General features: G+C 40.0%; 1 protein-coding gene across 1 annotated transcript; it reads left to right on the top strand.

Annotated features, from left to right (window-relative positions):
* The first annotated feature begins 3893 nt into the window (after positions 1–3893).
* Positions 3894–16913, top strand: PLRG1 (pleiotropic regulator 1). Its single transcript, XM_005486348.4, has 15 exons — positions 3894–4037; positions 5743–5849; positions 6076–6218; positions 7261–7314; positions 8527–8620; positions 9005–9095; positions 9290–9391; positions 10279–10371; positions 10715–10864; positions 10969–11070; positions 11580–11682; positions 12282–12390; positions 13890–14029; positions 15511–15704; positions 16708–16913. Exons 1-15 carry the CDS (start codon positions 4029–4031, stop codon positions 16765–16767), a joined length of 1551 nt encoding a protein of 516 aa, XP_005486405.1. The 5' UTR covers positions 3894–4028; the 3' UTR covers positions 16768–16913.
* The last annotated feature ends 10321 nt before the right edge of the window (positions 16914–27234 follow it).

Genomic DNA, 27234 nt, shown 5'->3' with positions numbered 1-27234 from the left:
TCCTGAGCTGGAAACACAAATTATCCCAGTTCAGTTCACAAAAATCTTAATTAAATATTAATAATATCAAGTGATATTTGTGGTAAATCTGACTTGAAATGATCAGCATGTTCTGCAGTAATATATGGTATCCTCCTCCAGGCATTAAGCTCTCTTTAGTTCCTGATGGAGAGCCCTGGTTGTGTTTGTGCAGAGGCTGTCAGAGACTGAATGACAAGGGTTGGTACAGGAGCTGCCAAGCCAACTGCAGAGCCCCATCGGGGGAAACCCCCAGGCTTGTTCTGCCTTCAGATGGGATTTCCCCTTTGAAACTCAGCCTTTGACCCCCTCAGCTCCAGTACCTTTCATTGGCTTCCCCTGGAGAGTTGGGTGGTGGTGTCTCCATGGGCATTCTCCATGAGCAACACGTGCATGTCATACCCCAGCAGGCTGGCGGCCTCATGCCAAATGACCAGACACCTCAGGGCAGGGAGCGTGGGACTGTCCATCTGGTGAGCAAGGGCCTTGTCTGCACTCCAGAGGCTGTGCCTGGAGACTTTTATCAGCAAAAACGGTCCAAATTTGGACTGGCATACAGAGGAGTCTATCCTGGCAAACATACATGCATGCAGGAAAGCATTTTGGCAGCAGAAGTTCATCTCCATTAGCGTCTTGGTTGTGAGATGTGATTTAACCATTACAGTCAGGCTGACACTTTATAAGGATTGAATAAAGCCTATGAAGAAGCAAAAGTATAGCTTAAATTTCTTCTAAAAATGGTATCAAAGAAGCCCTCTCTTTGAAAACAGAACAACATCTCTTCCTTCATACTCCCTCCTCCAATTCACATGGTTAATGAGAAGAGCTAATGTGGTGGTGACACCACAGCATGTCTGCTGGAAACTGCAATAATGTGTTCCCAGAGCTAACGTGGTGGTGACACCACAGCATGTCTGCTGGAAATGGCAATAATACTCCATGGACCTGTTGGTGTTCCAGAACACCCCTGTGTACAGCATTTTTTACTAAAAAGGCACTTACTGGCAGAGGTGTGTGTGTGTTTTGAGGAACTGTTTGCTCAGTGCCCTTGTGTTTGTAGTGCTGGCCAGTGATGCAACCCTCTTTACACAAACCCCCCGACCCAGGACAGGCACGATCACCAGATCACGGCTCTTCAGAGCTGGATGGATCCCCAGCAGAGGCCTTGGGGAACAGAACCTTCTTGGCTTACATTGGGCTATAGTGTTTCAATTTAAAAATAGCTGTTGGTTTGGAAATGTCCTTTTAAACCACTAGTGTTGTAACAGTGTCATCCTATGAAAAGAATATTGTGAACTTAAATGTTCACCTCCACTGAGATGAACATCCTTTTTTCTTATTTGCTTTTACTGGTAGCAAATATTACTTCAAAGCTTTCTTGTAAATGATCATGAATGCTCTCTCCATGTTCTGGGAGCAACATTAATGACTGGGCTATTCCCTTTGCCTTTAATAGAACACTAAAAGTTCATCCAATTTGCTAGTCACCTTCTATGAAATAGTGCTTATAAAAATACATAGCTAGCTATTTCCAGAATTGCAGCTGTAGCTGACATGCAAGAACATATCAAGAAGCCATATGTAACAAAGCAAATTAATGAGGTGCGTATTCGTAATAATATTACTGACATAATTTACTGATGTTCCAGGACTAAATTTCACACTAGACTAAACCTTCTAGGAAAAAAAAAAAAAAATTTGTCCTCTAACAACTGCATTCTGAAATCTCTGAAAAGATTAATTTGTCCTCTGAGTTTCTGAAGCATTACAAGGATAACAGGAAACAAGTTCAGATTATAAATTTCTGAGGGAAATGTTTATGTGTAAAAAAATTTAGAAAACTACAGCAACTCCAGGACCATGTGAATACTACTATTAACAGTAACAACAAGCACAGACAAGTTTTCTGCTAAATATTTTTTTTTATTTTGCTGCCAGAGTGCATATTTCAAATTTGTTTCCCTTTAAAAGGCAGAGGAAATAAGTCTGATTTCTTTCAACAGAAAATAGGAAGGAAACAACTCTATAGACAGCCAGAGACCAGCCTTTAAACCATTTCCACACATCAGATCCACCAGTAAACTGAGTGATCAAGCAGGCACATGCCACTCTGTGTGCAACCTTAAAAAAGAAAGATAAACCTGTTTGAAATTCCTAGCTCTCCCCAAGTTTCCTTTCAAATGTTGTGTATCTTCAGTCTAACGTCATCAGCCCAAGAGGATGATAGCGACTTGCCCCATTTTGACACACTGCCCTGGAGTTTGCACTCTAGTTGCACTTTAAGCAAGGACAGACAACACTCCCCCTCCATGAGATGCTGTGATGGTCTTTATGGGAAGCTCTGAAATCCAACAGGGATTGCCAGCCTCACCAGAGGGACTACCAAAATAGGCTGACATGTTAAACATGAAACCTGCCTGCCTTGGCTTGAAGCTGAGCGGGCAATAGTTCTCCACCGCTACTGACACAATGTAGCACATCTTCCCCAGCTCTACCTAGAACAGGAGCTGGGGCTCAAAGCCACTTCAAGCAAGTTTCCATCACTGTATTCTAAATTGCTAAATACAAACCACCAGCGCAGCCACCAGAAGTGAGCCATCAACTGCAGAAAAGACACCATATTTATGTCAAGCAGGGAAGCGGGTGTGCCAGAAATAATCCCAGGCTAGCGCTGTCCTGTAGTTAGTAAAGACAGTGGGTTTGAACCAATTATGTTGCAATGAATTACTTCTATCTCAGATTGTTTTATAAACTGTTCACAACTCAGGCATGCAGGCAAGCAGACAGAGTGAGGGGTAAAGAAGAGCAGCATGAAGGAGTGGCTGCAAAAGATGAGCTGGCCAAATCCCAGCTACTGCTCAAGAGGACAGGAGTTCCTGGAATTAAAAGCAGATGAGTATATGTGGAGAAATTAGGTGCCTATTTGAAATTTACACAGATGCATTTGGTTATCCTGCTTATCATTGAAAGTGAAATGTCAGGCGGAGTAGCAGGGTACATTTGGAAGAGATTTACAGCCTCTGCCCTTTCACAGCCAACACTTTGCCACGAAGTGCAAGGGTTCCCAGCTCGTTCACATGCTCCACTCTCCATGAGTGGAGAGGTCCCGTGGAGCCAAACTAAGGACCCTCTTCCCAAAAGGTCCGCTCTAATGGCGAACATCCAGTATCACCGCGCTTCAACAGTGTATGGCTTTACCCTTGACAACTCACGAGGAAAGCAATACATGAAACCTGTAGCTCCACGGCCCTAAATATTTGCAAAGTCCCATAGCTTCAGACCCAAGCGGGACTGCGCAGCCCAGGCGCGATCCCTCACCCTGAGGGGGCAGCGCTCGGGCCCCGCTGCAGGCCGGGCGCGGGGCAGCGCCGGCGCCTCTCCCGCAGCGCCACACCGCCCTCTGCCGGCCGCTGCTCGCGCCGCGCCCGCCTCCGGGAACACCGCACCCGGGGGATGGCTCCGGGATGGCTCCGGCTGGAGGGAGCGCAGTGAGCGGGGTCAGGACAGCAGTGAGTGGGGTCACCGGGTCACACCTGCCGGATGAAGCAGGGTCATCCCAGAGCATGCGGCACAGGGCTGTGTCCAGAGAGCTTCTGATTATCTCCCGTGAAGGAGATTCCGCAACATGTCTGCGCCGCTGCACCATCATCTGCACAGTAAAAGAAGTTTTTCCTCATGTTCAGGTGGAACTTCCTGTGCATCAGGTTCTGCCCACTGCCCCTTGTCCTGTTGCTTGGCAGCACCAAACAGAGCCTGGCTACATTCTTCTGTCACCACTCCTTTATATACTTGTACACACTGATGAAGTGACTCGCACCGCCTGCCCTGGCAGCGCCAGCGGGGCTCGAACCCGCGACTCCCGCACACGGAGGAGAGGGGTTCCCATAAGCCTCGCCCCTCTGCTTTGGCGCTCCGTCCATTTCCCTCTTTATGCGTCTCTTCCGGTCCGGCGCGGGAAGGCGCCGGAAGTGGCTCCATAGCGGCCGCGGCCGGGGGAGTTCGGTGGCGCCATGGCGGAGGTGAGGGACGAGGGAGGGCCCCGCGCGTTCACTCTGTCGCGCCCTTGAGGCGCTCTGGGCGAGACCAGGGAGCGGGAGCGGGTCGGGGCCGGGCGGAAGAAGCGCCGCCCCGCACCCGCCATCGTCGCTGTCTCCCGGGTGGGAAAGGCCGCTGTGGGGATGGTCCGTGGCGGCGCCTCCATCTGCGGCCCCCGCCCGGTTCGGCCCGGGGACAGCGAGGTGCCCGCAGAACGCACCGGGTGCGGGCCATGGGAATGTGCGTGTCTGGGGCGGGAGTGAGCAGCGGGTTTGCTTTGCCAGGCTTGTGCCGAATGCGGAATTGGTGCTGCGGGGCATCAGGCAGCCCGTCAGGAGAGGGGATTGTCCCGCTCCGAGCTGCTCTGGGGCGGGCTCACCTCCAGTACTGGGTACTGTTTTGGGTACCACAGTATCAGAAAAAGGTGTAAAGGATACGGAGATGAATGGTCTAGAGGGAAAACCTTATGAGGAGTGGATGAGGTCACTTGCCGTAATTAGGCTGGAGAAGAGGGTGAAGGGAAACCTCATTTCAGTTTACAGCTTTCTCATGAGGGGGAAGCAGAGGAGCAGGCTCTGATCTGATCTCTGTGGTGACCAGTGACAGAATCCAAGGGAATGACCTGAAGTTGTGTCAGGGGAGGTTTAGGATGGATATTAGGAAAAGGTTCTTCAACCAGAGGGCGGTTGGGTGCTAGAACGGCTCCCCAGGGCAGTGGTCACAGCCACAAGGCTGACAGAGTTCAATGAACATTTGCACAATGCTCTTGGGCACAGGGTGTGACTCTTGGGGTGTCCTGTGCAGGGCCAGGACTCGATGATCCTTGTGAGCTACCTCCAGCCCAGCACATTCTGTGATTGTGGGGAATTGATGCCAGGGTGTTTTACCACCAGAGAGCTACTGACTGTTGGTCCATAAGGGAAACCACAAAAAGGGTCTTTTTGGGAGGGTTTGGGAGCACAGCTGTGGAGAAGACCACTGGTTTTAAAGACCACCAGAATCTTTACTGTGGGGTGAATTTCATGCACTTCTGAAGGCATGTGGGGCTACCAGGGTTATAGAAGGAGGTGCAGCGACTGCTGCCAGATGCAACATTACGAGTTGGTGGTTTACAGAAAAGCATCTGTCAAAAATTACTTGCAGAAATTTCTTCCCTGTTGGGGAGACATTGTGGTACCTACTCCTCCATTTGTGGTGTCAGCAGCTGCTGTTGTTAGGTGGTAATTAGCCATGTTAACATGAAGTGGTACTGTGCACAGAAATTCATGGTTGCTCATGTTCTTTTTACAGTGGTAGTGAGGGAAAATTTACAGGGTTTTTTTTTTTCAGAAAGAATTGACTTATTTATTGCCTACATATAAAAACAGAATTGGGAAGGACGTGGGATAGAACTTCTACACTCATGGATTTGTCATGTAGATACCAGTGCAGAAAGTTTGATAAAAGTTTTTGGCTTGCTTTTCAAAGTCTTGTAAGTTTTCAAGGAATAGAATATAGTTTTGAATAAACAACTGACATAATGACCTAATTTTTTAGTTTCCAAGAAGATTAGTGTCTTCTGTGAACAGAATGGTTGCATGTCATGTAACAGAACTGAGAAATTGCTACTCAGTTCAATTTATGTTTCAGTGTTCAGTTTTTCATTTAAATCTGTTCAAACTGATTTAAATGCTCTTTTCTTTATTTTAGGAAGTCCAAAAGCATTCTGTGCACACACTTGTGTTCAGATCTTTGAAGAGAACCCATGACATGTTTGTAGCTGACAATGCCAAGCCTATCCCATTGGATGAAGAAAGGTGAGTGCTGCTGCACTCAGTGAAGTTTTGAACTCTGTCAATGATTGTCAATTTCTGACCCAAGTCAGAAATTCAGATGTTTCTGTACTGTCAACACTGTAATCTTGGGGGGGGAGAAATATTAGAGTTGTAGAGTAAGTTGTATGACATCGCTGTACAATATTTCAGAGCCTGTTAGCAGTTCAGAGGCTGGGGCTCAGTGAGGTTTTGCTTTCCTCTTGCGCAGCCACAAGGTGAAGATGGCGGTGAAGCTGCGCACGGAGTACGGCTCAGTGCTGCACATGCCCTCGCTCAAGGAGAACCTGAGGGAGAAGGGAGGCTCCAACACCGGGGATCCCTATGGACACAAACAGTACTCTGGAAACCAAGGTTGGTGTGCCCTTAGTGCTCTATTTGTCCTTCTTTTGTCACAGTCTCACTGGTGTAAAATCTCCAGAATGCAGTCCAGTGTTAATGCACTGGAGATAAATACAGATACAAAAAAAAAAATTTAATTGGTAATTTTCTTGCTAGGTTCCACAGCAGGTAAGTGATTTAGAAAAAGGGGAAAGCTGCTTTTAACAAAGGAGTTATTGGGTGCTGTGGATTTTTTATTGTGATTAGTTGGTGAAAAGTGTAATTTTTAAATTTTTGGTAGTATTAGTGTGTAATGTACTTAGGTGTTAGAGTTGAATAATGTATTTCTTGTGTCTGCAAGTTCATGATTAAGGACATGCTCTTTTTGACTTTTGTTTGTTTTGCATTTTTGTGTGTTGTTTTTTTTTTGGGGTGTTTTTTTGTTATTTTAGTTGTGTTTCATAGTATATTTACAGTCTTTTAGTTGTGCAGTTTTTAAACCAGAAAACGCTTTATTTCAAATCGGTAGAGTTTTTTTAATGTATGTTTTGTGATGTATAAAATGTGTGTGTGTTAGTTAGATCTCATATGAAAATTTCTTTTCTAAAAATGCTGCCTCGTTTCAGTTGAGGTAGTTGATATTCAGTTGATTCTCAGAGTCTGCCCAAGGTGCTTTATTTGGAAGTATTGTGGAAGTGCAGCATGTTGAGAGAGAATGGAAAATCTTTTAAGGAGAATCTGACAGCACAGACAACCAACCAATTAGCTTACGTTTCAGACACCCATGCTCTTTGTAGTCATGATGTCTGCTTCAAAGGCAGTATGAAGATATTTTTCTTGAGTCTTCTTGATAACAGGTAGCTTCACCATTCAAATTAATTATTTTTTATAGTTGAGTTTTTTAAAAAGAAGATAACCAGAACAAATTAAATTAATAAAAATGAGAAATGTTTATGTATATTGAAGGTGGTTACTAGTTTCTTCTGCTGTGTATGATCTGCTCTCTTTTCCTCTATTTGCTGTTTGAGTGCATTATAAAATGTAATTATTAATATAACATTGTCTTGCTCTTTAGGGCAAGAAGTTGAGTATATGGTAACTGGTACTCACCCATACCCATCTGGGCCTGGTAAGTAAAATTTTGCAAGTGTTTGTATGGATTTTTTGGGTTCCTGTATGAAGAAGATATCCTCCATCCTAGCAGGAGCAGGCTTCCTCTTGATGTGAATCCATAATTAATAGTAGTGGAATGTTGCCTGCTTTTCATCACCAGAGCAGAAAGGTGTAAGTTTCACCATCTTGCTCTGGGGAAGAGTTTTGAGGGTGTAATAATTGTAGTGCTTGTAAGGGTTATGTTTCTGTGTTGTTACATTGGTCATTGCTCATTGCCACTGCTACTGACTGATCCTGCTGTTCTTGTAAGAACTTAGTTTTAGCTGTTGATCTTTTATTGTGCTTAAGTTTATTATGTGTAGTGGAAAATCTGTTGTCTTGATTTATAACTTAACAGATGTGAGTGTTCAGTGAACCCTCAACCGTTAAAAAACCAGGCATAGTTGCTTTTAACTATGGGGACAAGAATTGCTCACAGTGTCTTCCTTCAGTTTAGTGTTCTTTTAATAGAATCATTTATATCAGGGTTCAAAATCAGATTCTCTTGGCTGTTTCTTGTTTTAAACTGAATATTTTGCCCAAATACTGAGTTTGTTGTCAGCTGACAGAAGTGGTTAGAAGAAATAAAGTGATGAGTTAAATTCACCAGTCTGCACCAAAACTGTACTTTACAAAGAGTTTTTAATTTCTTTTTAGACAACACCTGCTATTCTTGAGACAAGGTTAAAAATCTGAATATGTAGCCTGAAATTCTCACTTCAGTAAGACTAAACCTTCTGTAGTTCTGGCACCACTGTGTGATGCCAAACACTGCAGAGGGATGGATTATAAATTGTACTAAAGGGCCTAAGTTAGCAAATGCTTTGCAAGATCATGTTTATTTCTGTGGTGTTTGGATTTCCATAGCAGTTAAAGCTGGATATAGAGATGGATGCTGCTCCTAATTAGACTTTTTTGTTTGTTTCCACTGGCATACTGTTTTCAACTCTAGAAATTTTGTACTCGTATATGTAGTAGATCAAGATGGAAAGGATTTGTGCCAAAATAAAGATTTCAGTAGATTTGAATTGGATGTGAAAATGTTACTGAGGGATGAGAGTTTATATTACAGGTGTGTCAGGCCCTTGTTTGCAGGTATATGTGTTTATATATGTTTGTATAATACACTTTGGAGTTCCTGTTTAAAGGAGCTGTCTTTGTTTCTGATATGGTTTTTTTTTTTTTCAAGGTGTGGCTTTGACAGCAGATACTAAGGTCCAGAGGATGCCAAGTGAATCTGCAGCACAGTCCTTAGCTGTAGCACTTCCTGCTTCCCAGTCCAGGTACTGCTGTGTTGCCTCATTGACACTGTTACCTGTGGGAATTGCAAGGCAAATCACAGAAGCTGGGATAAGAGCTACTTGGAGTAATTAGAATATTCTTAAAGGAACTGCTTTTAGTGTGGACAAGCATTGTTTTTATGCTTTTTATTTTGTATTGTCATGAGAGGTAGTGGGTGGAAGTTGGGACAAGGAGAACTTTGTTTAGTTAGAAGAGAAGAATGTGAAGCTTTGTGGTATCTGTAGCTTGGGGTGGTCAGGTCCTGGCCAGGGTGCCAGGAGGGGTTTTGGACTCTCCATCCTGAGAGGTGTACAGCACTCAGCTGGGTGCAGCCCTGTGACATCACTTGGCAGGAGAAAGTCATGAACCATTTTCACTCCCCCCAGGCTGGATGCAAACCGGACAGCTGCTGGTGTGGGTGACATTTACAGGCATGCTGGAATGTCTGAGCGTTCCCAGCCTCCTGGGATGGCTGTGGTGAGTCTGTTGTACATCTAACTGGAACAGTACATGGTGTTGACAAGATTGCTTCTGGATCTGTGTGTGTTGTCTGGAGATCTCCTGACTGACTAAATTTAATCAGTATTGAGAAGGTAGAATGAGAAAGTTTTAGGCTTTGGACAAAGAGATAAACTACCAACCAGAAGAGTAACACTTCTTTTAATTTACAGGCTATGGTGGAAGCTGGTGGAAACAAAAATTCTGCATTAATGCCAAAGAAGGCTCCAACCATGCCCAAACCTCAGTGGCATCCACCTTGGAAACTCTACAGAGTAAGTTAGAAATTACATTACAAGAATATGCATATAAAAGTAGACATACTCTATGTAAGACCTCAAATCATAATTTTTGTTCTCATTCACAAAAATATAATCAAATATGATTTAAAAGTGTGATCAAAAAGTGATCACAACTAAGTTATGTATACACAGTCTTGCTTTGAACCTCTCTTTTACTCTCGTAGCTGTGTTATGTTAAATTTGGTGGAAGGTTTGCTGTATTTCTGCCTAAGAAGCTTGTTGTGTTTTAAATCTTTTGAAATGAGCCGTATGACAGTACCTGAAACATGACATCCAGTGAAACTAGTTATGAGGCTTGATTTTAGCTGTCTGACCTTGGAAAATTTAGAGAAATGGGCTGCTGAAAAGCAAAGCATGTGTTGGCAGAGTATTTCTTGTGAGATCAGGCTCCATTATTTTTCATTGGAAAGTGTCCAACTCTCATATTACCCCTGTTTTGGGGAAAAGAAGGTGATGGTGTGCTTTAAGAGGTTATTGTATAGAAATGTGATTTAATAGCCAGTGTTTTTATAATTGTTCTTTGTATAAACACTGTCCAGCAGCAGAAGGAATCTGTGCTCAAATATGGTCTTTCTCTGCAAAGCTTCAAGTGTTGAGCCACAGTGTTATGGACTCTCAAAGGATATTAAAAATTCGCTTATACAAACAAGGTCTTTACATATTGCAGCTTCCCCAAGTCTGGTGTATGTAAATTTCTAGTTTTCTCTTTAACTGGAGTAGAAATCAAGCTGTCTTCAGATCTGATTTCACATTTGTCTTTTCTTGGTAAATACTAGCAAATTTCAGTGTTGAAGAAGGAAAATTACTTCAAAAGGTGTTGTATTATTTCTGATATAAATTTTTTTTGGTTCTTTCTGAAGGTTATCAGTGGTCATCTGGGCTGGGTGAGATGCATTGCAGTGGAACCAGGAAATCAGTGGTTTGTTACTGGCTCTGCTGACAGAACCATAAAGGTAAGAGCTTGGAAGAAATTACTGACTAAGTTTGCAGGGGTGGGGTTTTTTTGTTCCCTTTTTATTTAAAAGTGTTTCCAGACCTTGGAAACAATTTCTTGTTTGCGGAATAATGAACTGCAGAACATTTTTTCTTTTGTTGCCTTGTCATAAAGGATTTGTGAAGTAGCTGCCATTCTTCTCTTGAGATTTCATTTCTTACATGGTAGTATCTGGAGAGCAAGTGTTTGTGTGACTGTATTTTTAACTTACATTGCAGCAGGGTCAGTTACATCTGGGCTGTTTACCCAGATTCACTGTGTAGCTTTTTCCTGTCTACCTTAAAATACCTATTTTGGTGCAGATTTGGGACCTTGCTAGTGGCAAATTGAAATTGTCTTTGACGGGACACATCAGTACCGTACGCGGGGTGATAGTAAGTGCAAGAAGTCCATACCTCTTTTCTTGTGGAGAAGACAAACAAGTGAAGTGCTGGGATCTTGAGTACAATAAGGTAAGCTGCAGTTTCTTGAAGGAATTGGTAGTAGCAAATACAAAAATCAAAGCATTTAGAATATTTTTTCAGTTAATAGTTTGCATGGTTTTTTATTCATCTAGGTTATCAGACATTACCACGGTCATCTAAGTGCTGTTTATGGCTTAGACTTGCATCCAACAATAGATGTGCTGGTGACATGCAGCAGGGATTCAACAGCACGAGTAAGTATAGCATTGTTGTGTTTGAGCATCTTGATGTGTGTATTTCAGTATCTTCACTTGTAAAAATGAGCACTTAGCTAAAGTTGTCATCAATTTAGATTAAATACTAAGGTGGTTTGTGTTAGCTTTGTCTTACATTGTTAATAAAATTGAGGCCCAGATACACAAACTTGCCATGTCACTTCAGGATGATGTTTTATTTCTTAGTTTAGTAGGTAGACTACATAGTATATGTAGGATTGCTTAGTATTTAGAAGGTGGTGTGGGATTATGGTGGCTTGAATTATCTGTATGCCTGGAAGGCATATAACTGGCAGGTTTCTGCTCTTCTTGAAATTTGCCAGCTGAGGCAGTTCTGTAATAAGTGGTTAGGTGAAAAATACCACCTAAATACCATTTTTTAATCTGTAAGACTATGGCAAGGAAATTATGTAATCAGTGTTAGTGCCTAAAATACATTGAATATTCTCCTGTTACTGACCTCTGACATATTTGCTGTGATTTCATAGATTTGGGATGTAAGGACAAAAGCCAGTGTGCACACACTGTCAGGACACACAAATGCAGTAGCAACTGTGAAGTGCCAAGCTGCAGAACCACAAATTATTACAGGTATAGTAGGTGTAGTTTCATGAGTAACTTGATGGAAAAACCTAATGGTGAATGTGTTTGTTCAGTAATTGTGTGATGTTCATAATGTTATCTTGGTTAATTTTTCAAATCTCGTACTAGTTTCTGTTGAAAATGGGCCATGCAATGGTTATTACATACTATTAATGGTATGTTTAAGCAAATATGGCTGTGCATTGCTTGAATGCTTTTCTGCACTTCCTTTTTTTCTGGTGTTTTCATTTGTGTTATAATATGTATTGAGACTTGCATTTTCTGTGATATTTCGGTTCTCCCTATTTGAGTTCTCCCTATTTCGGTTCAGGAGTGTCCAGTACTGTGGTTAAGTGTTCATCTTCTTTCCCATTATGTCAAAATCAAGCTTTGCAGTGTAACTTCTTAAAGTTATCCTAAAAACTAGGCGCTTCTTAAAACTGAGTAAAAATACTTTTGCAATCTAGCATCTTCTTCATCTGAGGTGGCATTAGCCCAGTATTTATGTCTCTCTCACATCATTCTGGCTGCCTTAGCTAAGTAGTGATTATGATAAAATCAAGATTATGGTTTCTACTGTTTTTTTTTAAATTTTCTTCTCATTGTAGGCAGTCATGATACTACCATACGGCTCTGGGACTTGGTGGCAGGAAAAACTCGTGTTACTTTAACAAATCACAAGAAATCTGTAAGAGCAGTAGTGCTACATCCAAGACAGTAAGTTTTCTTTATTTTGTTACACTTTCATAGTTTTCTGAGAACTGAAGAGAGGAAATGTGAGTGATGATCTAGAATGGTAGAGCATAATAATGTGAGAAACTAATGCACTTAAGGTGATGCAAAAATGTATATATCAATTATCAGATATATTTTACTGCACTGAGTGTGCTTCCCTAGTGTTGGCATTGGTGTACATTAGCAATCCTGAGAATGCCTTATATCCCACAGAGTTGCTTATGTGTGTGCCTTTCATTCAGTCCTTAAAATTCAGTGATACAGTGCTCATAAGGCTAATGATAAATATGTAACTGAATGGTTGTGGGCAGGAATTGCAGTAGTTTTGTAATGGGCCAGTGCACACATGTGATTAATGCTAAAGGAGACAGTGATTAATAGAGTGGTCTGTCTTTTTAATATGTGGTTCACTGCACAAGACATTTCAATCTAACTGGCCTTAAAAAAAACTCAACGTGAGCATTGAAGCTTTGAAGCAGATGTTCTAAGAAGTGCTCTGAATTTAGATGCTGTGTTTTGATGCACAGTAGTTGCCTATTGGATCCCCATTAAAATAGTGAACAAAAGGAATTCACATGGAACTTGATTACTTCTGTGCCTTTAATATTTTAAAATTACATTCTGTCATTTCTATTAGAAATTCAGCATCTTTGATATGAATAAACTCTTCCAGTGTGTGCCTAAAAAATTGTGTAGCCTGTTAGCTATAGAAAAAGCCTCTATTTTACTTACATTCTGAAAAAAAAAAGGTAATTCAGGGTTCAACTTCATTGATAATACCTTTCTGAAAATAAACTTGAAGTGTTCTTGTCAAATGGTAGCAACTGTCAGTCTACAGTTCAGTATTTCTATTTTTTTTAATGTTGTGGTGTTTTCTCATAATACTCAACTTTTTTATTTGTGGTATCTTTTAAATAGACAGCAAATTCTCTGGATATTGTGGCAAATGAAAGTATTCCTACAGGCTATTGTATGTGCTACAAAATAACCATGTAACTGCTTGCACATGTTAAAATGAAGGAAATTTTTATTTTGGGGTGACTCAGTGGAAGAAATTATCTTAGTAACATTTTTGCAGGGCTTTTTCCTTGCTCATGCAATTTTGGAAGACTAGGCATTAGCCTATGCTTGGGGTTTGTTGCCTTTTTATCCTGTTACCTTTGCTGGTCATGCCCTGATATCTGAAAATTTGCCAGAATAACAACTGAAGAGAACTTAATGTGCATTTCAGATATTTGCATATGAAATCTATGACATACAGGATGTTATAAAGTTTAGTTTATGAAGAGAAAAGAAAACAGTAGGAGTGGTAATTCATGACTTCATAAAATTGCTTAATTTCATGTGAAGTAAACATGTCAGAAAAGCAGTTTTAATGTTAAGTAATTTACAACTAGCATTTAGCAGTAGTTTTAATGAAGGACATTTGCTCCCACTACAGCTATTTTGAGCTTTAATATACTTTGTTTATTTTCTTTCAGTTACACATTTGCATCTGGTTCTCCAGATAATATTAAGCAGTGGAAATTCCCAGATGGAAACTTCATCCAGAATCTCTCTGGTCACAATGCTATTATAAACACACTGGCTGTAAATTCCGATGGTGTTCTGGTCTCAGGAGGTAAAAATGAGAAATACACATTCCTCTCCTCTCTCCTTTGTACATATTCCTGGAGGTCCTTAGATAGAGATGCTCATGGAGCTCTGCCTTACCTAGGCCTGTCAGCCTGCTGCAGGACATAATTTCATTTTGTTGTGAGTAGGGCCACTTTTATGACCTTGGATGTTTCTGAGCTGCATGCAAATAAAATAAATTAGAAGGACTTCTAATGTACTGCATGGAAGAGGTTTCCTCTTCTCAGCTGGCTGGTGCTGCAAGGCTCCAGAGTTCATCCTTTATGATCTGCTGGTCATTAGTGCCTCCTCTGGCGTTAGCTGCATGTTGAGGCAGTGACACTGGCTAGCAGATGTAGAAGCATCTTGCTAAAGCTAAATGGGAATAAGGCACTTGGTTCAATGTGCCCTTGGTCCTGTAGGCTAGGGATGTGGGGTAAGTTGGAAATGTGCTAAGCAGGAATTGGGAAACAGCCAATTACATTGTCACCTTACTCTGATTGTGTTTCCAGCTATGTGTAAAAGGGGCCCTTGATTTTAAAATTTGAATAAAGCTGTGTTTAGCAAATGGCTCATCCCCAGTAAGAACAAGAACTTCACAAAATACTGGAATGGACTTAGTTATATGTCATTATTATTATTTGAAGACACTTTCAGAACATCCTTTTATGACTTTTTTATGTTAATAGTAGCTGAGTCTTAAAAAACACCTTCTCCACATAAGAAACCTGTTATCATTTTACTGATATTAATTGCAACTTTTAAAAAGTTAAGATTTGAGTATCAATTCTCCCCTTTAAATCCTAACGCTATCTACAGCAGCTTCAGAGAAGGTGATGCTGAATCAAAATAAGTTGATTTTACCTTGGAATTTTCTACCGTAGAAACACCCTTCTTGAAATATGTGGATTTCTAGTCTAGCTGGCAGCTGTGGAGAAATTTAATTTTTAATAGATCTGTTTTGACTAGGTAATGCTTTGAATCTTTCTAACTGAAAAATTTTCTTGAGAGTATCCTTCTGAATAGAGCGTTCAGATTGCTGTGAATGCCCTGTAGCTGATGCCAGTAGCAGCAATACTGGACGTGATTTTTAAACTGGATTTGGAATAAAATCTGTGCAAACATTAAACCTACTTTGCATAAAGTCCTTAATGTCCTAATCTCTTTGGGAAGATGATGCCTCCTCATTCAACTTCAGTGGAGCTACTGAGCAGGGAGCTTAATTTTCAGAATACCCGTCCTTACTGTGCCTCCAAGGCAACTTGTGCAATTGCCCTGTGATGTAGTGTATCATCTCTCTGGGTTATCTGATGAAAATCTGGATGAGATTCTGAGAAAGGAAACAGCTGAAAACAGGAAAATTTATAGGATGTACTGTGCTATTCTACATGAATGTGGTGTGATGTATTCCTGATGTATTTACTAATTGTTCATGATGCTGGTTTTAGAAAACTGATAGAAATTAACTGGTTTGTTTGTTTGTTGTAGCTGATAATGGCACTATGCACCTTTGGGACTGGAGAACTGGATACAATTTCCAGAGAGTACATGCAGCTGTACAGCCAGGTTCTTTGGACAGTGAATCAGGAATATTTGCTTGTGTTTTTGACCAGTCAGAAAGCAGATTGCTAACGGCTGAAGCTGATAAAACCATAAAAGTATACAAAGAAGATGATACTGCGGTATGTCAAAAAGTCTTTTTAAAGTATTTTCATAAAATCAGAAAAATTCAGACAAATATAACACCTGTCTGTAGGGGACATTTTCATACTTCTGTGATCCATTTTGTTGAAGTTTGAAAGAAATCTCTGTATTAGCATTAACAGGACAGTAGCTAATTTCTGCATTCCTAATTATTGTTATATGCTGTAGTACAAATAAGTGTCAGGTCTGTGAACTCTCCTGTAAAAGGCCTTTTTGGTGAAGTTTGGAGAAATCTGAATACAATCATGTACATTGGGTTTTGAACCCAGTGGGGAACTATGTGAGGTTGTATTGATAAAAATATGGGAATCAGCAAAAGGATTGCACTTTTAAGGTTTATTGTACTTATTTATATAATTTGAATTAGTTATTGGCCTTGACAGTTTTTAGAATTTGAAGTCAAGAGCTTATTTTCAAACTGTTATTCTAAAATATGAATTGATTTACCAGTGGAGAGGACAACAGATGATTGTATAGTTTATCTGTGTATGTCTTCAATATAAAGAATATAAGAATTTTTATGAAACCTTGGAATTTTGCACTGAATTAGAGTAGGAGTAACTCTTAAGTATAAAGAATCAGGGATTTTTTATCAGTTTTAAAGCTGGGCAAAATACACTCCATGACATCTGCCATTACTGATGTAGATATGTCTGGAAAGCCTGTCACTGGCAGCTCCTGCTCATGTGCTTTGATAACCACAGTGTTGTTTTGGAAATGCCAATGGCAACCTGATCATTTCCCTTGCTGGAAAAAAAAAAGACAAGTACAGAAAAAGTATTGCTATGTACTTCAGACAGTGAGATGATAGAAAATTTAATTTGGTAAATTAATTACATTGTAGATTAGGTATTAATAATGCTACTTATGAAATAGAGTACATATACTTCATAAATAGTATTTTAAACTAAACCTCAATTATAGGTGAGTTTCAAGTTTAAAATAAAAATCCTTATGAGATCATTTTTTTTTTCTCTTTAGACTGAAGAAACCCATCCGGTCAGCTGGAAACCAGAAATTATCAAGAGAAAGCGATTTTAGTGTGGCAACATACTACTTCTGTAATTTTGTTTTGGCTTCCCTGAGAGCATTCAGTCAGATTTTGTTCTGCCTAGAACAACAAAGCAAGAAGTCAGCTAAGTCATTGCTATTTCAACATGTTTTATAATAAATTTTATTTCTCTTTCCTTTTGTCTTTTTTTGTTGCGATTCCAGCAAACCAGTTGAATCTTAACTTCTTGAAGCATGTATGGCTCATGAAAAAGATAGGTGTGCAGGTGGTTAATTTTTTAGGCTTACATTCAACAGATTATTATCAAAATATTTTGATGAGCTAAGTTGTCAGAAACACCCTTGCTTGACCTCAAAAGTTAATCACAAATTTATGCATAGAAGTCATCTTCTGGAAGTTCCTTGGGGACACTTTCAGATTTTAGACCAATATTGTTTATTGTACATAGGCTAAGTCTATACTGAATTAGAGTTACTGAGTAATTTACAAACAAGCAGAACAACACAATAATAAGGTAATTTGCTTTATAAACACAGCCACTGAACACTGCTGGTGCTGTGTTACTGAAGGAAATGGATCTTCAGAGTGTATCTTTCCCCAGGAAAGTGTTTAAATGGAAGCACTCATCTTCACTTAGTTATTTCAGAGTGGGCCTTCTGTAGCAAGGACTGCTGTCAAATCACTTTGACAGCAGCAATCACAAATGCTGGTCTTGTTTGCAGGACCAGTTGACTTTCTTTGCAGATGAGCTGTTTGCTTTTTCCAGTTACCTAAAGCATACATGACAGTAGAGTGCGGTGAAGTTTTAAAACTCAGCTAGAGGAAAAGCTCTTAGCTCGTTTAAGCCTTATTTTGCAGGTTGCTGTCTTCCCATGATCTTAGGAAGGAATGTAAAATAAACTGTTACTGAAAGGTAGTTTGTACTTGTGGAGGGACAAATCTTTCATTGGCTCTATGAATAGTCCCATAACAAGCAGTGAACATGTAAACCTCCTTGCTGCTACTATCTGTGATGTCTGTGTTGCTCTAAAGTACTTTCCCTTCATAGAGCAGTAGAGAAAATCATTGTCATCTGGCCATTCTGTTATTGGCAAATTTGCTAGCAGGGTTAATAGCTGCATTGGCTAGAGAATTACTCTGTGGCCTCACTGATATCAAGCATTGATGTCAAGCAGTTCACAATAATTATTTCTGTTCTCTAGCAGTTTGACTTCTTTCAAATCTAGGATTTGTGTTAGAGAAGTGAGTTATTTGCAATGTAATTTACAAAAAGCTAGTAAAATTATGTGTTGTTTATATTATGACAATTTCTGTCTTTTTTATGATACATAGGAAGTCTTGTATTTATAATCTGAATGTCTGACAGTGTCATTTTAAGGGAGTCCAGGCTGCATAAATAACTGAATTTTAGTTGACAGCTACTGTCAGAAGAAACTTCACAAAATAGGAAATGGAATATTTGATATTTACGAGTTGGATTAAGCATCTTTTATTTGAGTGGTAATTTGAATTTTTCTGGATCTTAATTACAGTTCTTTCCATGGTAAATGATATAACAGTTAAAAATCCAGATTGTGGCTTATGCATGTATACAGCTACTAATGCGTCATTCCAGAAATCAGTGAATTATTGGTGTTGTGCAGATTTTTTTTGCTCACAGTGAAATCCTGTTTAGGAAACCAGAGCAGAGAGAAACAACTTAACTTAAAAAGAGGTGGAATTGCTGAGGATTTTTTTTGTTCCATTTTGTTTTGGGTTTTTTTTAAGAAGTGTCTTTTTTTTTTTTTGATAATTTGGAATGAAGAAGGAGGAATTACTTCTCTAGCTATGGGCCACAGTTCTAGCATGTCTTTTCTGTACTGATACTTTACTTTAGAAACTGCATTTATTTTACTTACTCTTTATAATTTTGAAGAGAGATCAGAAAGTCTCCTTAAGAACCTGTGTTTCTTCTCTGGACTTCTGCAGCAATCTGATATCTTGGGACTGGTTATGAGAGCATTTTTTTTGTGCCCTCAGTTAAGATTTTGTTTATACATTAAAGGCTGTACACTATTACTTGGGACAGTATGTTTGCTTTTTGACCCTAGGATAGGCTGCCACAGTTCTAAGTGTGATTTTTTTTTAAGTGTATTCTTGAACATTTGATTGACTTGTTTGTTTCCTTCCCAGCAGTTTTTTCTTGCCTTTGACAGTAATGTGAATATCATCACATGTTTTTATGTAAGTTTTGTTTATGGTGCACCAAGATTATCACATTTCATCAAAGTACTTCTCTGGTGGTGAGTAAGCCTGGATAGTCAGCTGTGACACAGGTAGGCTGGATCGTGTAGGATACACAGTGGCATTAGATTTGTCAATGTCAGTCATAAGGTGAAGCAAAAGAGGAGGATCTGATCTACTGGATGGATTATCCATGCTTCTGGAAAGGGTCACAGTGCAATGTCAGTTTAAGTAATCTTGAATAGGAGTCTAATCACAGAAAATAATTACTGTACTTAATTCCATAAAAATTGATGTTGTCTTCTGTATAGGCTCAAATAATTTCTACCACAAACCCTGAGATTTGTTTTATACTGTGTATAAAATTGCAAAAAAGTGAGGAAATGGGTTTTGTTTGTAAAATAAAAAAGTGTAACTGGTAAAAGTGATTAATTTTTCAGATGACTCTTTGCTGATACTGAGGCATACAGTGTAAGCTGTACCACTACAATGCACAGCATGAGAGTGGTGCAAAACAATTTGTATTTGGCAGCTGAAAGGCTCACAGAAACAAGTGTCTAACAGCAGCTTCTTTTTAGTTTTGTTGGATTGGAATCAAAGTGCTACACCTGATGTAAGTGACAGCAATTTAGCAATCAATAAAACCTTCCATACAATATGAATTCATGTCTTTTTTCCATTAAGGTTCTTATGGTAAGAAGAAAAAACAACTGTATTGAAGTGAAAGTAATTCAGTATCGACATGGACTGTTTCCCATAGCACGGTAACAAACATTTTTGCACATCAGCTGTAATGGAAGTGAGAAAGTACTGATTGCTGTTTTATGCAGAGCTTCCTGTCTGCATGAAGGGATTAGCAAAACAGATGCATTCATGCATTTTCTCTAGCGTGTTTTTATAAAACCCAGAAACACCTCTGGAGTGAAGTATGAGTTCTAGGATGAGTTCTGGGTGAGAGTTTTGTGGCAGGATCATCCCTTAGGTGTTACTGTCTTCCTATTGCTGCTTTGTTGAATCTGTGGGATAAGTGTTTGTAACACTTAATCATGTTACTTAAGTCAGTAACATGTGAACTTCTTCCAGGTGCATATTAGCACCAGGGTTTTGTTAACCTTCCTTTAGGGTTTTTGTTTGAATATAATGAATGCACAAGCCCCAAACTTGTATCTAAAGCATGGATTAATTGGAGGCACTCCCTTGCAAATTAGACCTCAGCAGTAAAATAATTGAGCTAAATGTCTGTTAGCTAAATCTGTTAAATGTCTCCTTGCAAGGAAGTTTGAAATCACTGACAAGAAAACTGTAGTTGAAAATGCTTGGGAAATTTGTATTGTGCTGGGGGTTTTTTTCTTTCTTCAAAAACCTGCATACGTTCCCCCGTGTTTGAGAAGTGCAGGTAATGTGTGAAATGCTCATTTCTGCCAATGTGTTTTTGCAACCTTTGCTTTATTTTTTAGGGAGAGCATGTCTGCAAGACATGTCAGCTTTACTCTTTCTGCCCTAATTTTTGTGTTTTTAGATGCTGATGCAAATATCTTGTTTTTTCCCAGGTGATGCATCACTAGGAGAAGGGATGAAGGGCTAAGTCCTTCAGAGCAAGGGAAAGTCAATGCAGCATCAGTATGAATTATGAGAACCAAAGGCTACACGTAGAGAAAAATAAGACTTCACAGAGGCCAGATAAGAAAACTGTAATTAACTTAAACCTCTCAGGGAGGTGAAAAGGATGGTGGAAGAATTAAGACTAAAGGAGACAAGAGCTATTATGTCTGAAAGGAAATATTTGAAAACTTAATATATTTACCTGGCAGGCTGGAGTAGAAAAGACATTTCTGGATTAGAATGGAATAATGAAGGAGCAAGAGTGTGTTAATGTGGGTGCAGCCAATGGTGAAATGAAAATGTGGGCAGTTTGATGCAAATCTTTTTACAGCAAGCTATAAATGTATTTCTGAAAAGTGCAGGTATTGTATGTACCTGCATGTTCCAGTGCTCTCGTGCTCCAAATTATAACTCAGTATACTACAGAAAATTCAGTGGCAGGTAAAGAATTGTGGACCACTGCCAAATGATAAGTCTGGAGAGATTTGCAGCTGCACTGGGATTTTCACTGAGGAAGTGCTTGCAAGCAGAGTTCTAAACAAGGCTTAAAAGTAAAGTGTGAAGAGTGAAGCCAAAGTTTGTATGGTGAATATCTTTAAAATAACAGGATAATTTTTTTTATAGCTGATTGAATGTAGGGATTGCCTTACAACACTGAGTTTGGTTTTTTTCTGACAGGTAAGTGGTGAGCTGAGGAATGAGAAGTGAGTTTATAGCCACAGAATATCCTGCTGAGAGGATGCATTGCTGTTGGGAGACTATTGTGATAAGAATGTAGCTTGTGCAATTAGAAAAACCTTTGTGCTGCATCCAAAAGTGGGGTTTTTTTGGGTTGTTTGGGTTTTTTTTTTTTGTGGGAAAAGACACTACAAATCATAATGTGGCTTAACTATTTCCAAGTAAATCCCTTTGACCAGCCAACTTCCTGCACTGACAACTAGAGATCTGCTCTCAATAAAGCAGCCATACAGATCATGAATATAAGAGCTCCATACAAAAATTTGAGCATGGCTTCAGCTGCCAGATGAGTCACATTTCATGTCCTGTAGGTGTATTAATTCTTTCCTGCTCATTCAATGTCTTTTCTTCCCATGCAACATGCTAATGAGCTTGTTTCTTTTAAAAAAAGCTTGGCAATGCAAACCAGCCAGAATATATTAATTCTGTTAATGACTGTTCTATTTGGAACTGAAAATCCCAGTGAAGGCGTTTTGTGTTGCCCTAAATCAAACTTCAACAGGAAATTCGAAAGTAACTAGCAATTAATCACAGCAGCTAAATGAAAGCATAGATAAAATTGCTTACTGCTTACATAAGTTATTGTAGTGAAGTGCATTTTTTTTTGTTTTCCTGGGCAAACCTCATTGATTATTTTTGGGTTTTTTGAATTTTTTTTGTTAGTTAGATTTTGTTTGCTTGTTTTTTAATTTTTAGGTGAGGTTGTAAATGTCCATTAATTGTATAAGAGGAAAGAAAACTGCTCCTGGAATTTGTGCAGTTTTAGTTGCCATGCAGTTGCCAGTTCAGTGATGCAGTTTTTCTGGAGTGATTAGAATAGAAAGACTGTGCTTAAAATGGCACAGTGAGTTTCAAAGATCCAGACACTGAAGAGAAGGTCCACATGCTGCCCATAACATAACCCTGTGGCAGTGCAATTTTAGTTTTGTATTCTCTCACAGGTTTCAATTTCTCAGTTTTTGTTCTTGGGAAACTTTAATGGTGAAAACACTGCTAAGAAATTGGAAGCTATCTTTAGCTCATATCTCCAGCCTGATTAATTATGATCTGATAACTCCTTTCTTTTTTCCCTTTTCCCCCAAACTTGTCCTGGCCTTCTTCCATCAACAACATCCCTGAGGAGCCTGTGAGATCCTCAGCTGGAGGATCTGTTCTGGAGAGCTTCATGTTGGCCAGGTGCAGTGAGCAGTGCTATCAATTGTTCTTTCAGGTCCCTGTGTGGTTCAGGGACCTTGCTGCATCAAACACTGACAGAACTATGCAGGAGGAGTGTTTTGTGGTGGGAAGTTGTTCTTGGAGACAGAAAATACTGACTAGCCTGATCTGCAACCCAATGTTGATAGATAATTGTTTTGCCTCCATCCTCACAGTTCCTCTCACCTTACTTCATTTTTGAGAAATCATAGTAGTACAACACACTGTGTATAAGATGTACCAGTGGTTGTTAACAATGCCTCACACTGGTTTTAATTACAAAATCTGACAGCAGTTTTCACATTTGTAACAGAAAATAGGCAAGCAGTAAAGCCTGAGATTGAATGAGGCACACACAAAGGAAACCTAAACCAAAGTGAGGAAGATATTCAAGTAAATCACATCTGGTTTTTTTGTCTTTTTAACATGTTCAGCTCAGCAGTGTGCCCAGTAATAGTTGCTAAACCTCAGTATTCCACTGAGAAACATTCAGGCCAACCTGGCTGACTGTCCTGACAGTTGCTTTGTATTGGTGAAGCTGAGCAGGAGATACTCTGGTGGAGAAATGCCAAAACGGCTTTGAGTGAAAAGCTGTCCTTGTGATGAGAAAATGTCTAGCGTTTTTCTGTTTCACAATTCCTTAGTTTCTTAAACCTCATAAATTTTTGCTGTGAATAGTAAACAGATCTAGTATTGCGGGTAATATAGACCTTTAAATTGTGGTCAAACTTCTAAATTGTCCTAAAATTTTGGACTCAGGAATATTCCAGGACATACAAGTCTCATGGTAACACAGTACCTATAGAGAAATAAAAGAAAAAATCACAGGCAAGGAGCCATTACCAATAATGGTCACAAGTAGAAAGTGGGAGAACTTTCTACTCTGGAGGATATTGCATCTCCATACACATCTTCCAAGAAGAAAAGCCTAAGTGTTGTTGCTCTGTTCAAAGGGAAGACAGAAAGGATGGTGAGGTGAGGTGTGTTTATAGAATGAACAGCCAGAACATAAATGTCTGTGTGCTGTTCTGTAAGTGTGTGCCTTACACCCTGCTTATACTGCAGCAGTTAATTTGAAACAACCCTGGTGATAACTGATACCTGTGTGGAGAGATGTGTGGGATGTGACAGAACTAGTGATTTTCTGCAGGACACACCTCACCGGAGTTAACCACTAGGAGCCAGCATGTTTTAAAATAACACAGCTGTTGTCACTCCTACCTCAGGGCAATACTGTGTTTTCACACTGTTCTCCTTGCTTTAAGCCTTGTCAGTTCTCACTTTTTTTTAATGTGGTGTTTTTCTCTAGTGTAGACAGGACCAAGGTAGTATGTGGTTGAATTTAGAAATGTTCCTGTATAAAGAATACACTTACACTTTCCTCATCCTCTTTCTTTTCTTTTTTTCTCCCTTTTTTTTTCTTTTCTGAAAGGTTTTCCTGTATGTTCTCACATGCAGTTCACGTGAAATCACTTCTCTCTTTCAGTAAAAGGGGAATATAATTTGTATTATGCAAGAGAGAATAAAGGTAATGTCCCCTGAGAACCTTACCTTGGAAAAAATTAAAATGTCTTAGCCTTACATTTTGATGATAAGTAGTTCTAGTCAGCCTCTTGCAAAAATGTGTTTGATGCTCAGCATTCTAAATTCATTTTCAGTGCTTTTAGTTTTGCTTAGACTGCTGTAATTTCCCCCTGTGCTGAGGCTGGTTAAGACATCTTAAAAAGCAGCATCTCACTATGGTCAGCATAGTGAGATGCTGCTTTCCTCCTTCCTGTGCACACCTTGACCTTCCTCTTTCTCAGCCTGCCCCTTCCAGAATGGAGGGGTGAGCAGAGACACAGCCACATCATTGTCCTCCCATCCCAGAGCTCTGCCCCTTCTTCCACTCCTACCAAAACCCTCCTTGTTGGCTCATGAACAGAATGAAATAATAATCTGTTTTCTCCCTCCTGAGCACCAGAGACCATCAGCAAAGCGAATGTATTGCAGGGGAAGAAGAAATTGGTTTCTTGATGCCTAGAGGTTAGAAAGGGATCACCTGCTGGAAACACTGGAGTTGTGTTTATAGGGTCATGTCTTCTTAAATTCATGGTGGAGTTTGAAGAGACGCTAAAGCAGTTTTGCTGACAACTTTGTTTTTTCTCTTGTCTGAAAGCATTGCAACAATAATGGTTGTGATCTATAATCTGCCACAACTATAAGGCACACTGAGCATGGAGTTGCATTTTTTTCTCTAAATAACTTTGCATGCTTTTTTTTTTTTTTTTTTTTTTTTTTTTGCATTTGAAATGGGACTGAGAAGTGTCACTGATTCGCTCCATTTGATTTCTAAATTTTGTTTGGCAAGGTCAATGCAGTTTGGGAAGCAGAAATTCTACAGCTGCTTTGCTCATTGCCTCCCTGCAGTGATCATTGTCCCTAACAAGTACACAGCCTGAGCAGTAACTAAGCATAGCACAGAAATGGATCCTGCCCCATGGTGCTATGCTTAGTTCCTGTTCAGGGGCTGGATGACTGCAGTTGCTTGCAAAGCTTGTTTCTTACAAATCTCTGGGGATTGCTAGGATAGTTTTGCATTCAGGCCGTTGGTCCAAATATTAGTTTTGAAGCATTTCTGCTACTAAAATCCAAAATGTTTCCTACAGGGCTCAAGGTGGTGTGAGTCTACCAGCCCTGGGGACCATGTCTCAGTTTGAAGGTTTTCGCACACATACTGAGGTAGATCCAGCCTGTGCTGCTCCATACATGTCCCACCTCTTGCCACCCTTTCCTTGGAACTAGTGGCAGTGACAGCAGCTTCAGCAGGGCAGTGTCAGCTATTTGGAAATGTGCCCAGCTCTTTGGGCTGTTTGCTGCCTGATCATCCATCCCCACCAGAACACACTACCAAAACCTGGCATGCAAACCCCATACAACCATCTACTTATCATGCTGGATATTAAGATTGGAGAAAATAAAACATATGCACATTGCTGAGGAAATAAATTTTGGGGAGCTAAATATGCAGTTCCTATTTCACATTCCTTTCTCCTTTTAAATCAAGATGTGAATGTTGTGATATGCACTCCGTGTGTATGGTGATCCTTGCTGTTGCATCCCATAACAGGAGGAGGGAAAGGAAGCGTTCTTGTATTTGCTCTGCTCTGAAGTCTTCTTTGTCTTGCCAAAATTTCTTCTTTGGCATATTTTCCATATCTGGCTCATTGAAGCCATGCATTTGTTTTCCATTAGTTGCCTCAGTTAATATGACGAGTTTCTTTATTATTATTTTTAAATACTGTATTTGAAATTAAAAAACACTCTCATTCAATGGTCTGATAAACTGGTGTTATTTGCTGTCTTTGCCTTGTCCTTCTTTTCACTCATTTTCCTTCTTTTTCTCCTTGATTCACATCTTTAAGCCAGCTTTGCTCATGCATACATCATTTAATGTGCTTTCATGGGTGTGGTACTGCACACAGAAACCCCCAGTGGGAGCCCAAGCCTGCTGTGAACTCTGCCCACCTCACCTGTGTGATGGGAACAGGATGCTGGAGGTACCAGGGACAAGATGGTGAAAAGAGCAAGGTGTGCTTAAGAAGCACTAACATTTTTGAAATGTCTCTCTTGGCTGATTGATTCACTTCCCATCTATCTACATCTTCCACATCTGTTCTGAGCTTCTTCTCCTTTGACAGAAGAAAGTAGAAATAAAAAGTGCTCAAGAGAATAAGTATTGAGAAGGAACACTGAAGTAAAATTTTTCACAAGCTTTTGTGTCCTATAAACCCACCGCAGAAGTAGGGCCATAGGATCAAACCTCCCAAACTTCATACTATAAAGCTTCCTAATTTTTCCTCTTTCCCCTTAAGTAGAGATTTAAGCCAACAGATAAGTCTTGACTCTTGCCTCATAGACCAAAGGTAAATAAATCCACCCAGCATACACTGGCAGAGAAATTTACAAGTTACATTGTTCTCATGGCTGCATTTTCTAAAATGTCTTTTCTCTGCCAGCACTTTTGGTCATAAGCTCTCTTCAGCAAATTCTGCAGTCACATTTATGCCCTCAGTCTTTACTAGTCATAACAGGGGAGGTGATTTCTACCACATTGAATGGTTTTGTATTTCAAAGTATAATCAGTTACAATCAGTAAATGTTTATTGGGGTAAGGCAGCCAGAGGGTCTGTGCTGGGCTTGCTGGGATGGGGTGTGTCAATTAATTCTGAAATGTTCTAACTGCATTAATGTACTGCTTCTTTCTTTCTTGTCCTCTCCCACCTCAGAAAGGGATGAACCAAGGGATCAGTGTTTGTTCTGTCTAACCACCAATTTAAAATTCCAGTTTGAACCATTTTCTCATTGTTGTGCCTTTGCCTTTTCTCTTTGTTTCTTCAAAGAGGGGAAAAAAAACCCAGGTGGGGATATTAGTCAAAGAATTTTGTCTCTCTAGCAGGTCAAAAAATGTGGAGTGGCTTCTGAAATTGGGCATACAAAATCTCCCTGCATTGAATGGCTGCTTTAGATGTAGGTTTTGAAGAGGGAATTGCATCTCCCAGCACTCCGGTGAGGCTTTTTAATACATTAATTGATGGGCAGAGGGAAAGCCAGGCATGAATTCACAGCAGAGTAATTTAGTAGGAAATCAAAGTCTCCCAAGAGGGAATTTCAACACTCTGCATCCTCCCCCAGAAGATAGGTTCTTTCCCAGGTATCTTCACCACTTGGGGAGTTTTTTACCTGCGATCAGCAGCAGT

Source organism: Zonotrichia albicollis, chromosome 5 (genome assembly GCF_047830755.1).
Source record: "Zonotrichia albicollis isolate bZonAlb1 chromosome 5, bZonAlb1.hap1, whole genome shotgun sequence".
NCBI classification, from domain to species: Eukaryota; Metazoa; Chordata; class Aves; order Passeriformes; family Passerellidae; genus Zonotrichia; species Zonotrichia albicollis.
The sequence above is the reverse complement of the archived record's forward strand: the minus strand, read 5'-3'. Positions and strand labels throughout refer to the sequence as shown.

Bases quoted from the DNA above. Each gene is read 5' to 3' on its own strand.
- PLRG1 (XM_005486348.4), top strand. The intron at 9,096-9,289 runs GTGAGTCTGTTG...TTTAATTTACAG, and splicing joins AGCCTCCTGGGATGGCTGTG to GCTATGGTGGAAGCTGGTGG. The intron at 12,391-13,889 runs GTAAGTTTTCTT...ATTTTCTTTCAG, and splicing joins GTAGTGCTACATCCAAGACA to TTACACATTTGCATCTGGTT.